Source organism: Zingiber officinale, chromosome 7A (genome assembly GCF_018446385.1).
Source record: "Zingiber officinale cultivar Zhangliang chromosome 7A, Zo_v1.1, whole genome shotgun sequence".
In the NCBI taxonomy this organism is placed as follows: Eukaryota; Viridiplantae; Streptophyta; class Magnoliopsida; order Zingiberales; family Zingiberaceae; genus Zingiber; species Zingiber officinale.
The window spans coordinates 7,917,574-7,931,554 of record NC_055998.1 but is presented as its reverse complement, the minus strand read 5'-3'; the positions used below and the strand labels follow the sequence as shown (position 1 = coordinate 7,931,554).

Sequence of the window (13,981 nt, the reverse complement as noted above, 5' to 3'; positions counted from 1 at the left end):
AAAAGACTGAAATACCCCTCTTCTTCTCCATAATTCCCCTTGGGCTCATAAATATATCTGTATCAATTGTCATATATTCATAACAAGTCTTTGTATTCATAAGTATGAGAATATCATTGACTGAGACAAATATATAGCATTAACCTAACCAAAGATGATAAAAATGATTTAAATATATGTATGCTTAGTTTGACATGATTAATCATGTTGAAAATTTTATTCTCATTAGAAAACAATGTATATGAATAAGACTTGGATGTATAATAGATTAGACAATGGATTTATTAGTCAAGATTTTTTTTTTTTTTGATTAAAGAGTTTGTGAACTTCGTCAAATCTCATCGAGAATACTTGAATGATGTTGAGTTAAAGTGTCCATGTAATCAGCGCATATGTAGAAATATAACTTTCTGTGAAAAGTCTACTGTGAAAATCATCGTTTGTGATGATTGTATTTGATTATATTAAACAGGTAACATGGACAAAAATAAAGAGTTTTTTTTTAATTTAATCAAAATTAGTAACGGATTTAAATATCCGTCTTTATTTTATTTGATTGACAAGTTCCACTTACCGAATTAGTGATGAAGATGTAATATTCGTTGCTAATTAACAACGGATATTCACTTATCGTCGCTAATTAGTGATGAATTTATATAAATATGTCGCTAATTTTATTTATAGAATCTAAATTGTGTTCAAGATATTAGTGATGGATTTATATAAATTCATCGTTAATTTAGTTACATAATTTAAATTTTATTCAGGATATTAGCGACGAATAATAATTTATCGTCCCTAATTAACTTACGAAATATAACAACGGTATAAAAATAGCGACAACATATATAATTCATCGCTAATCAACAATGACGTTATACATATATTCCATCACTAAAATCATCAATGACGGAATATATTCCGTCGCTGATTCATCGTTATATGCAATTAGTGATGAAATAAGTATGTCTCTACACGCTGGACTTTTTTTAGTGCTCCATAATAATTCATTGGATCATCAGTTTAAATCTTAATGGCATACTTTACAAATAAAAGTAAGCCCATCAAATATAAAATAAGATCCAACACAAACTAGTTCCTTCGATTACCTAGGAAGGAAGGATATATTGTATATATTGTTCGATACAATAACAATAATAAATTGTATCTTATTATATAAAATTGATTATATGAATTTTTATGTTGGACTCTCCTATCTCATATTTTATTTTAACTATATTATCAATTATATTTAAATAAATTTTATCTTATTAAAATATTTTTTATTTTTCTCTTTTTTATTTTAATGTGTACATTTATCGTAATTTTACATCACAATTTTTTTTATTATAAGTATATGTTCATATTATCTTCAACCCGTCTTTCTAAGTTTTGTTCCCTCGGATGGGTCTAGTGGTTAGCATATGAGGTGTTGCCACCAATGAGATCTGAGATTCGAATCTCGGCAAAGCCGAGGTAAATGCCTTCCGTATGTGCTAGTCACTATTCCAAAGGTTAGTAGCCGCCCGTGATTTACCTCTTCCGTGTTAGCTCTGGGACGGGTTGGTGGAGGCGCTGAGGGCGAGCGTATTCACCTTTTACCACCCATATAATCCCGATTTTAGATTATAACTAAAATATTGATTATACATCACACAATTTAAATATTTAATAACGAAAGCAAACTCAATTTCACCTCAGAACTCAAATTTATTATACATCACACAATTGTCCCATCAACATCTGTTAATTAACTCTCTCAAGACGCAGAAGCATATTGAGCTTTCTGCTACCACATAATTAAGAAGACAATTGAGACAAATCAATAAGATCCACATCTACAAGCATGATATGCTAATCAGAGTTGTACAAGTTGTCGAAGATTCATTGGAGATACATATTTAGTACCGCCATCAACAATATATTTCGCAAAAAGAAGATTTGCTGCCTCACTCGGATGATACGGATCCCAAAACACATATGCTGAACGATCGTCGCACATGCTCGAGGTTGGTCCGCATGGAATATAACCCTGATATTGCCCCCCGTCTCCACAACAAGGATAACTGCTTGTTTTGAAGCCTGAATAATTTGATGTTTGATAAGAATGCAGATGTTTAAGTGTCAATCAAGAAAACATGAGATTAAGGTGATTTGATTAATGAGAAGATATAAGCTTTCTTAAGACTATATCGTCGATTCTAAATACAATTTAGATATCAATTAAGCCCACTGGTCCAACCTTGATTTATAGCTTTAACAGTTTGTTGTAAAAGGTTAAGCAAAATTTCAAACCTTGCAAAACGGTTCTTACCATATTTTCCAGGGTTTGTGAGAACCTCCAAGACTAAATCATAGACATTGGCAAGAACAAACTGGCCTCCGGGGAGATTGTCATTTAGCTCAGCGAGCAAGTCCCTCAGCTGGCCATTGTACTGTACTGCAAGCTCGTTTGGCAACCCAACACACTCATTCTCCTTCACACCATTCAGAGTCTTCTGGTAAGGGATGCATCCTATCGGCCCTACGTTTGCCACAACGATTTTTCGCGCGTCGAGAGTGTAGAGTCTCTGGCAATTTGATCATCTTTCTTGAGTGTTGAAACAAAGATCATAAAAGAAAAATGCCGAAAAGGATGAGGCAAGGAGTTGATGTGTACTATAAGTTGGCTGCGAAATTTGGTGATGAGTTCATTGATGAAGTCATCTGGATTTAGCCTGGCTCTTTCTCTCGCAGACAGTACTGGAAGAAGGTAATTGTTTAGGAAATCATTGGATCCTATGGTAACTGAGAAGATAGATTTCTTCATCATGAATTCTTTTGCCTGGGACTTCCCCAGTAATTCATCCAGTTGCTGCCTCGTGGTGTTGAAGTAATCAAGTTGGATGTCCAAACCCAGTCTATTCACCTGCACCAGCACAATCTCAGTTCGACTTTGCGAATTGGGAAGTGCAGAAATTAGATATTTAGTTAAAGAAGCTTACAAAAATTCTTCCAGTTCCATTGAGTATGCCTCCACCTCCAGAAGCATAGTTCACTCCGTTTAGAATGACAGATCCAGTTGTATTCGGGGCTAAAAATGGTGGAGAATAGCCTTTTTGTCCTAGCAATTCTCCTATAAGAGTTTAAAAGACAGAAATTTGTTGATTATATCGGCAATGATTGCCGAGGCAAATTCAATATGAACCCAACTACTGACCGATGATGTCTGCAATGGTCCTGCCGTTGGTGTACCGGCCGGTTGGCTCACCGCCAGAGGCCGCAAAGTCGATGCCGTTCGGTGCCATGTCGGCCTTTGACAGGGTGTTGAAATAGTTGTTATTGCCGGCATCAACGAGGGAGTCGCCAAACACGAAAGAAGCTGATACAGACGTCTCCTGATCACCTTCATCTCCAGTTGCCATGGCACAGAGTAGCAGCAGAAGCAGAGTCACCCAGGCAAGGCCGGTGGCCATCTGATTCACTGAGCAATCTCTTCCGAGTGAGGCTTAACTGGAGAGAAACTCGAGTTTATAGAGGCCGTCTTCTTGGTGAAGGAGTTGAATGGGGCAGTAGCCGATGGAGCTACTGCCATGTAAACTTGGCGTTTGGTTTGACGACGATAGATATTGGATTAAGGGAGTAGCAATTGGTGGTTGATCCATATTGAACGTTGCGGGTAACGATGAGTTGCTTGTTCTTGACAACCTTGCGAAGCTAGAGAGAGTTGGGCAGGCATCAAAGGCTTTGGCTTTATCTACGCGTGGACTATTTGGGGGATTTAGGTGGCAGTTAGGTGGAATTTTACTATTATGTATCAATCGTTTGTAGGATGATTGGAGATCTTCCGTAGAGAATTTGGTTGCTGCAGGAACAGCCTGTTACTTTAATTCTAATAATAGCTAGGCAGGTGTTCTAACAGGAAGATGAGAAACATATCGTGAAGATGAGAAATATTGAAGAAGAGAGAAAAAGATTAAATAAAAGATGTAATGAGACAATCAAGAATATCAACATTTTGATGTTTCCTAAATATTTTAGGATCAACCTAAACAGATCAGAATCCAGAAATCCTATGCTGCTGTGGAGTCAACGCCCAACCGGTTGACTGGGGCTGGGCTGTTTTGTCGAAATTTAAAAAACAAAAATGCTTATTCGGGAGAACAAGAGTTAATTGTTTATATTCCTTTGTCATAGCCAATAGTTTTAATTTATGATAGAGGTGTTGGCCGGATGAACAAGATTTCATTGTGTATGAATTTTTAGTTAATATTGAGAGTCATAATTTAATTATTGGTTTATATGGTATTTGATGCGATGATGATGAAGGGATCCATCCCGCTGTCACGGTGGAGGTTAAAGGAAGTTAAAGTAAAGACGGTCAACGCGTAGATGACATCGGTCGGTTGGGCGAAACATGCCCAGATCGGGGAAAGGGCTCCGACCCGCCATCGCCTTCGACATAGGGAGCAATCAAACAACCGACGTTCAAGGGAGACAATGTGCACAAGCTGAGCCAAACGGTGTTGGAATGTATACTAAAAGTCTAGCTTTTTGTATAAACATTTACTTAGAAATAAGAATCATATTTGTCAAATATCTATATTTATAAGTTAAGTGTAGTTATTCAATTAATTTATATCATAGATAGCATAGTGTGTGGTATCACACACAAAAGATCATGTTATCAGTTCTTTATAAATTATAAACAGTTGCTCACGAATAAGATGGATAGGAACAAATTATTGTAATAGTCGTATTGTAATTTGGTATTAGTTTATCTTGACTATAAAATTATACTAGTACACTCAGAGTGTATTGAGCTGGACCATTTAAGGTAAGTTCTTTTTATACTGATTGAATAAAAGAATAAGACCTTTGTTATTATGGAAGTGTGTGCTCTTAATTATAATATAATAACAAGCACATATACTTAATATTCATTTCTTTGATTTATCAAAGGGTGCGATTTAGTTCAATAAATCAATAGGCCCGATAAGTTGGGAAATAGTATTATTTATATGGTATGTTGTTGATTATAAAATGAAACTGTGTCCTAGTAATTTAAGTTGATAATGTCCCCAAGAGGAGCTCATAAGGATTGTCATGTTAAACCCTGTAGGTGGACTTAGTCCGACATGACAATAACGTTGAGTGGTACTACTCTTGGAATTAGATATTAATTAAATGAATTGTCAGTAACTCATTTAATTAGTGGGCATTCGATATCTTAAACACAAGGAGACTGACACACTCATGATAAGAAGGAGCGCATATAGTAATATGAGATTGGTGCGGTAGTTTAATAATAACTCTTTAGTGGTATGAGTTATTATTGATGAACTTGAGTTGGGTGTTCGGGATGAACACGGGAAGCTCAAGTTCATCGAAAGACCAAAACTAATTCCTCCTCACGGTCCCTGTTGTAACCTCTTAATTATAAAGTGTTATACCAACCTTCTTACTCACCTTAAGGTGGTCGGCCAAGCCTAGCTTGGAGCCCAAGCTAGGGCTGGCCAAACCAAGGTGAGTTGGTGGCCGGCCCTAGCTTGAACCCAAGCTTAATTGGTCGGCCACATTAAATTAAAAGGATTTTATTTTTTTAAAAAATATTTTCTTATGTGGAAGCCATAGTTTTAAAAGAGAGTTTAAAATTTAAATATTTCTTTTTATAGTTTTCTACAAAAGATTAAGAGAAATGTTTGATATCTTTCCTTATTTAAAAGGAAGATTTTAGTTTTGATAAAACTTTCCTTTTATGTAACCATCCTCATGATTTTAAAAGAGAGTTTTAAAATTAAATTTTTTTTTTTATAGTTTCTACAAAAGATTAAGAAAAAAGATTTGATATCTTTCCTTATTTGTAGATTGAAAGGAAGATTTTAATTTTGAGAAAAACTTTTCTTATTGTAATCAACCACATGTTTTAATAGAGAGATTTTAATTTATAAAAGTTTCCTTTAATAATCAACCATGTAAGGAATTTTTTAAAAAGAAATTCTTATTTTAAAAATTTCCGGAAATAAATTAGGAAATTTTAATTTTGTGATTAAAACTTTCCTTGATTTGAGGGAATAAGGTGGCCGGCCACATTAGAGGTTTAAAAGGAATTTTTAAATTAAAATTTTCTTCTTAAACATTGGCAAGGAATATAAGAAAGTTTTAATTATAAAATTTTCCTTATTTGCCAAGACCAAGGAATATAAAAGAGATGATAGAAGTGCCTCACCTCACACAACAATATCTCTTCTATTCCTTGGTTAGTGGCTGACCCTCTCTTCCTCCTCTTCTCCTATTCTTTTTCCTTTGTAGCCATCGACATCTTCATCTCAAGGAGCTTGGTGGTGGCCGGATTTTGTTAGAGGAAGAAGGAGAGATAGGAGGCTTTGTTTCTTGCATCCCTTGGAGCTTGGTTGGTGGCCGAAGTTCTTCATCTCAAGGAGTTGATTGATTGTGGTCAAAACTTGCTTGGAGAAGAAGGAAGCTTGAGTGGATTCTCGTCTCGGTAGATCGTCGCCCACACGACGTCCGAGATAAGAAAAGGAATACGATAGAAGATCGTGAGGTCTATAAGCTACAAAAGGTATAACTAGTTATTAGTTTCCGCATCATAACTAGTTTATCCTTTTTGTTTAGATCTTGAAATACCAAACACAAGAGGCTAGTGATTCTAGATTTTCGGATTTGTGATTCGAAGTTGTGTTTCTTTGTTTTTCGATCTTGTGATTCGATTGTTCTTTTTGGTTAAACCTAGGGTTACTATAAGGAGATTAAATATTGAATTTCTATGAAAGGCTTTTTCGAGGCAGTGGTGGATGTTCCCATACCCAAGAAGGCCAAGTGCCCCGCCATGTTTGACCTGGGAGCCGATCTCTGAAATAAATATTTAATCGAATTTGTAACATAGGTGGATTTGGATCAATAATGTTAAGTATCATTTGCGATCCAAGTCTAAACCTCTAAGAACAAATAAGTTAAATTTGGAATCAATAATATTAAGTTCTATTTGTGATTCCATATTTAATTTCTAAAGAACACAATAGGTTGTTAGGAAAGGTTCAGAACTTGTACAAAATTTTTGTACAGGGGAACCGGTATGACATTCCGAGTAGCAACCAACAAGTGGCTACCTCGCTCGGCCAGACAGTAGAGCTTGATTGTGCGGAGTTCAACTTTAGCCAAGCAGCTACCCTGCTCGGTCTGGCAACAAGCCTTGACAGTGACAAAGTAGACCTTCGGTCGAGCAAACACATACTGAGGAACAGCGAGGGTCTGGCCGACCGGACAGTGCACCAGGGCGGCAGAATGCTGGCTGAGCGGCCAACCCGCTCGGCCTAGAAGTACACTCCTGATGATATCCAATGATATCCTTTTGGGAGTTGGTGCCGCCGACACCGGGCTTGGACTGGCAGAAGATCGTACGGCGGAAGTTTCCACTGTCACTTTAGAGATATGCTCGGGCTGTTAAGGTACTGTGTCAAAGACACTTTACTGACAAGTATTTTCAGGGAAAGCTTTGAGAAGCATGCTCATTTTGGGAAGCATGCACGCGTGCTACCGAAGATCTATATAAAGGGGGGGTCCAAGTATCAACGGAGGTATGCGAGATTCACTGTTTGTGCTACAGTCTTCTTGTTGCTCCGCTTCATTATATATCGTCGGTGACTGACTTGAGTGCCAGAAGGTCAATGTCAGGAACCCCTTCCCAGGCTCGGCACTGACATAGTCTGTGTTGCAAGTTTAATGAGCACATGTGTTTTTGTAGAAAATTCCATAATCAATTGTTCCTTTAATATATCGAAGAACTCTTTTTGCAGCTTCCTACTGGTTCGAATAAGGTTTTTCCATAAATCTGCTAATCAAACTTACTGCAAACATGATATCAAGTCTAGTGGCAATAAAATACATCAGGTTCCCAACCAAGCTACGAAACATCGTTGAATTCACCATCTTTCCTTCACCAATCTTACTTAGTTTCAAACCTGTGATGCAAGGAGTTGAGATTGGATTTGTATGTTCCATCTTTAATCTTTTAAGAATTTGAGTTGTATAAAATTCTTGCAAGATAAAAGTTCCTTCTCTTGATTGTTGAACACTAATACCCAAAAAATGATGCAACCAATCTAAATCAGTCATTTCGAACTCTTTCATCATAGAGTTCTTAAATTCTGTCAATATCTCCAGATTATTTCTAGTGAAAATAAGTTCATCAATATAAAGACTCACAAGTATAAAACCACCTAGAATTTTATTTGAGATACAGTGTATGCTCAAAATGACATCTTTGAAAATCATATTTAATAAAATAATCATTAATTTGGTCATACCATGCACGAGGGGATTGCTTCGAACCATAGAGAGTCTTTCTGAGCTTATATACTTTGTCCTTATCACCTATTCTCACAAAATTAAGTGTTTGTTCAAAATATTTTTTTTTTTGAAGAAAACCATTCAAAAAGGTTGATTTGACATCCATTTGAAATAATTTCCAACCATTTTGAGCAGCAAGTGCAATAATTAATCGAACTATATCAAGTCTAGAAACAGGATCAAATACCTTATTGAAATCTTCACCTTCTTTCTGTTTGTAACCCTTTGCAACCAATCTTGCTTTATATTTATTAATGGAGTCATCTAGATTTGTTTTAGCTTTAAAGATCTATTTCACACTAATCAGAAATTTGTATGGTGGCAAAGTAGTGAGCTCTCATGTACCATTTTTCTCAATAATGCATATCTCATCATTCATAGCATGAATCCATATATTTTCTTTTGATGCTCTTCATATGTGATTTGATCTTCTCCTACAAAGAAAGCAAAAAAAACTTGATTTGCCATATTTACCTCTTTAATTCATCATAAATATCTCTCAAACTTCTTGTTCTTCTTTGTGATGGTGATGGAGATATATTTCTTTCAAGAATATTAGTTTGCAATGATGAAGAATAATCTTCAAATTCAAGAATTTCCCAACTTAATGAACCTGCCAAATCTGAGAAAACTTAAGAACCTTTTTCGTCAAAGCGGACATCCCTGCTAATCATAATTTTTTTCTTTTTGGATTGTAAAGTTTGTAAGCTTTGCTTTTTTTTTTCTCTATGTCTAATAAAAATGTACTTTTCAGGCTTGTCATCAAGTTTAGTTTTTAAAGCATCGGGAATATGAGAATATGCAAGACAACCAAAAGTTTTTAAATGAGTAACATTTGGTTTCTTTCCATATCATGTCTCATTTGGAGTAAAATTTTGTAACCTTTTTGTCGATGATCTGTTGATTAGGTAGACGACACAAGAAGTTACTTGAGCCAAGAATTCAGCAAATAAATTTTCTTCTTCAACATGCACCTAATCATGTCCATGATTGTCCTATTTTTTCTTTCCGCAAGACCATTTTGTTGTGGCATATATCGAGCTGTCAATTCATATCTAATATCATGGTTTTGACAAAATTCTTCAAATAAAGAAGATAGGAATTTACTTCCTCGGTCACTTCTCATATTTTTTATTTGATAGTCAAAAAAACTTTTTCACTTTCTTTTGAAGACTTTAAAGCAAGAGCGAGCTTCTGATTTTTCTTTAACAAAATAAATCAAAGTTTTTCTAGTGTAATCATCAACAAATAATAAAAAAAATATAAGTTACCTCCAAGAGATGATACATGCATAGGTCCACAAATATCTGTGTGGACAAGTTCCAAGGGTGATTGTGATTCCCACTTAGATTATATGAGAATGTCTCTCGATGTTGCTTTCTAAGCTAACACTCTTCACAAACTTCACTTATCCCATCAATTTTAGGTGTAGGATCGAAAAGCGCTAGAGGAAGGGAGAGTGAATAGCGCTCGTAGCTAATTCGTTTATTTCGATTAGAACACGCAGCGAAAAAATAAACAATGCAAACACCACGAATTTACTTGGTTCAGAGCCTGTGACGACTCTTACTCCAAGGCCCGCACGTAAGAGTGCTTTCGATGGGTAATCACTATAGCTTCAGAAATATTACAAAAGAATACAACAATTAAAGGACTGCCAAATATTATACCGACAATAAGGAAATTGAAAGTTTCTAGTCGGCGGAGTAGAGTTAAGACTTCGCCGATCGATTTGTTAACAGCACACGAAAGAAGGATTGCAAGTATTTGATGTTCTTTATCTATTGCTCGAACCAGCCTTAAGTAGGTTGTTGAGGGTCCTCCAGTAGCCATAGGAGGGGCCTCCAGCCCACCAAATCTGCAGCGTTGATAAGCTCCTGCGTCTTCGCTGCTTATCTACCCGAAGACACCTCCAGGTTCCATGGAGGGTGTCCTCCATCTAGCGTTCAAGGCTCCTTTCATCTCCTTGGAAGGCGCCTTCACGCCTTGCTACGTGCGGCTTCAACTAATGCACCCGAGGCGCCTCCAAACTCCATGGAGGGTGCCTCGGGCATTATTCATCCGAGGCTTCTCTTGTGCAACTGCCTTCCTACAAGGCATATTAGTCCACAAACAAAAGTATACCCTGCAAAATAAAGTTAGCACAATAAAATAAAATAAATTTAGATCTTTGATAGTCACCGGACTGTCCAGTTCTGACTTCGGATTTTCTCCGGAAATCTTAGGTCGAACCGACGTCTACTGTTCCCTCATCGGGGAACATGTCCTCACCTACTTCTCTCAGGAGAGTTTATCTACTGCTAGACCAATCCTCCAGAACGACTGGACTTTTGCTCAGCATCCGAAGCTTCCGGTCTTCATGCAAGATGTCTGCTCCATGACCCGTCTAGACTTCCACCCGGTTCGCGACATCAGGATTTCAACCTAGAGTCCCCGACTCTAGGATTTTTGCCCCAAGCCTTTGACCCGCCAAGATTTTCTGCCTAGGATTACCACCCCCTAAGTTTTTTCACCTGCCTAACCGCAGCTAGAACTTTTCCTCACCTAGGGTTATCACCCCCTAGGACCTAGGGTTACCACCCCCTAGGGGTTCCACTTGCCTAACCGCAAATAGGACTTCTACCTAAGAACATTTAGGACTTTCCTACAATCTCATTCAAACTCGTTAGACCACAAATAATCTTAAGTTTGAACCCTTTGACATAATCAAAACTCAGGTTCGATCATTGGATGCTTCCCGCACCAACATTAGTAAGTCCTCAAACAATATTTTGGCTTACTAACTCCTTCAAGCTTTGAAAATTCAGTTGCCCAAATCTGTCATGCCATAACTTGGAAATTTCTTCATTAGCAGTAAGATAACAAGAAACATTTATAATATCAAGTTTGAGAGGAAATAAGTTATTTGAGCCCAAACTCATCTTTATCACATACTAATTTTTCTTCTTCATGGTATAATACTTATTAGAAAAATAAATATCAAAGCCTTTTCTCAATAAATGACCAACACTAAGTAGATTACTCTATAAACCAAGGACATAAAATACCTCAGACATTTTGTCAATTTTTCCAGACTTTGTTTTGAAAGAGATTTCTCCTACTTCTTCAATTTTGTAGGACTTAGCATCTCTAATAGTTACTTACCCATGGTTAGCTTTTCCTAAGTTTGAAAATAAGCTTTTATTACCAGTCATATGCTGATTTACACCGCTATCTAAATACCAAATATTTGTAATATTTTCATCACTAGTAATCTGTAAAGTTTCAGAATTTTGAGGTTCATTTTCATGTACTAATTCAGCTTCACATTTTTTTCTCCAGATATTTTTACCAACAATCATTTATTTTATGTTCTGGCTTATAACAATAATGGCATTCAATATAAGGTTTTGTACCTTTGTAATTTCCACGTCCTCTTCCTATTTGGAAGTTGTATGAAAATTATTTCTCCTCTTTTTAAAACTCTTCGTTCCCTTTCTCTTGTGACTATTGGTAAGAAAATATGTCACCTCTTCTTTGATTCCAACCTCTTCCACGTCCACGATAAGAGCCACGACCTCCCATGTGAACTGGGATTTAAAAGCTTGATTTGAAGAAGAGATAAGATGATTTCATTGAAAGATTCTAACCTCATAAGCTTCCAATCTTCCTTGCAAACTTTCCAAGGACATTAGTGAAATATTTTGTGATTCTTCAATAGCGACTACCACATGATCAAATTTGTTTGATAGGCTTCGTAAGATTTTCTCCACCACCCTTTGGGTCTCCATGATTTCTCCATTTGATGTCTAATTCACAATAGAACTGGTTCATGTGAAGTACTTTGAAACTTTTTCATTGTCTTTCATCTTTAATTTTTCAAAGTATACTCGTAGAGATTGTAAGCATACCTTTTTCACTTGGTCTTGGCCAAAATAAGTTGTTTGTAGAATCTCTCTTGCTCTTAGAGCACTTATTGTTTTTGAAATCCTTTCATAAATTAAAATGTCAAGGGCTTGATAAATTTGAAAAAAAAAAAAGTTTTTCTATCTTTTTGCTTCTTATTCTTCAAAATATTTCTTTGCGGTTCGGTTAATTGATCTTCCTCCTCTGGTATTCCTTCTTCAATAACACTCCATAAGTCTTGTGATTGAAGACATAATTTCATGAAAGTGCTCCAATAATCAAAATTTTCACCATTGAATTGAGGTACAAGAGAAACGAGATTGTTGGCCATTGCTCAGATACCAGATTACAAGTAGATTTCACCAAGGAATAGAGTATATTTAGAGGAGGAAGAAGAATAAGATGAAACCAAGTTTTTTTTTTTTTTGGTTTTTACTACACTACCAAAACAATACATGTTCTTCTCCTTTTATACACATTTGAATGTCTTGTAAAACACACCAACATTAAAGAAGACATTAAAGACAACATTAATTTTGTGATTCTTTGAAAACCAAATTTATTGTAGGAAACAAGGAGTTTTGTTAGGAAGTTTTATTATCACTTAATCCTCAACATGCAGGAGATTAAGAGGAAAAGATTTTTCTTAGAAAGATAACTTTGGTTTAATTAATCCATCATCGTAGACATGAGATGATTTTTAAAATTGTTGGTACGATTGTTCCTGGATCAAAGTTGACTAGTTTGGTTTAAACTTGAATTTTGATGTTTGACAATATATGGAGATTGCAGATACAATTATCCATCAGAGAGAATGTTAGTGCAAGTTTTCTCTGGTCAAAGGTTGACCAGTTTGAAATGAGAGAGTAGTCAAGTAGGTCAAGATTTATCAGATACTTGACTGAGAAAATCCTAAAGGGAGGTTAGGCAAGGACAAGACCAACGAAATGATTGTCAGAAGAAGAAAAACCAAGTGGGTCAATGTTGACCGGACACTTGTTGTAGAAAGTCTCAGTGAATGAAGTCGGGTAGTGGGAAAATCCTAGTGAGTGAAGTTGGGTGGTGAGAAGTCCTAGTAAATGAAGCCGAGCAGTAAGGAAAGTTCTTGTGAGTGAAGCCAAGAAGATGGAAAGTCTTGGTGAGTGAAGTCAGACAATGAAAAAATCTTAATAAGTGAATCTCGATGGTGAGAAGTCCCAGTAAGTGAAGTCGGATAATGAGGAAAGTCCTGGTGAGTGAAGTCAGGTAGATGGAAAGTACTGGTGAGTGAAGCCAGGTAGTGGAAAGTCTCGGAGAGTGAAGTCGGGTAGTAGAAAGTCTTGATGAGTGAAGCTAGGTATTAGAAAATCCAGGTGGTTCAAAAGTTAACCGGACACTTGGTGTTTGGAAGTCCAAGTGGGTAATGGAGGACAGGACACTTGACACAAGGAGAAAAATCTGAGTGAGTCAAAGGATTAACTAGACACTTGGTGGAGAAGTCCCAGCAGGTCAAGAGTGACCGGATGCTATGCAACGAGGAATCCTAACAGATCACGATTGATCGAATGTTGGACAAGGAATCTTAGGACTCGGGTTTAGGAGCTAGGGTTGCCAATCGATTGGGATAATCTATTTGGCAGAGCTTAATCGATTAAGCTTCAGCTTAATTGCTAAGGCTCAAAATCGTGACAACATAAAGCTTAAGATCCTTTCTGTGAAGAAATAGAAAGGTGTTAAAGCAATTACCTTAATCGCTTCAGCTGTGGTA

At 36.5% G+C, this 13,981-nt stretch overlaps 1 protein-coding gene across 1 annotated transcript; it reads right to left on the bottom strand.

Moving 5' to 3' along the window:
• Positions 1-1,750: 1,750 nt before the first annotated feature.
• LOC121999902 (GDSL esterase/lipase At2g23540-like) lies at positions 1,751-3,612 on the bottom strand. The gene is made up of 5 exons (XM_042554529.1): positions 3,200-3,612; positions 2,985-3,115; positions 2,660-2,908; positions 2,315-2,570; positions 1,751-2,082 (listed from the first exon to the last, which is right to left on the bottom strand). Exons 1-5 carry the CDS (start codon positions 3,453-3,455, stop codon positions 1,859-1,861), a joined length of 1,116 nt encoding a protein of 371 aa, XP_042410463.1. The 5' UTR covers positions 3,456-3,612; the 3' UTR covers positions 1,751-1,858.
• Between the last annotated feature and the right edge of the window lie 10,369 nt (positions 3,613-13,981).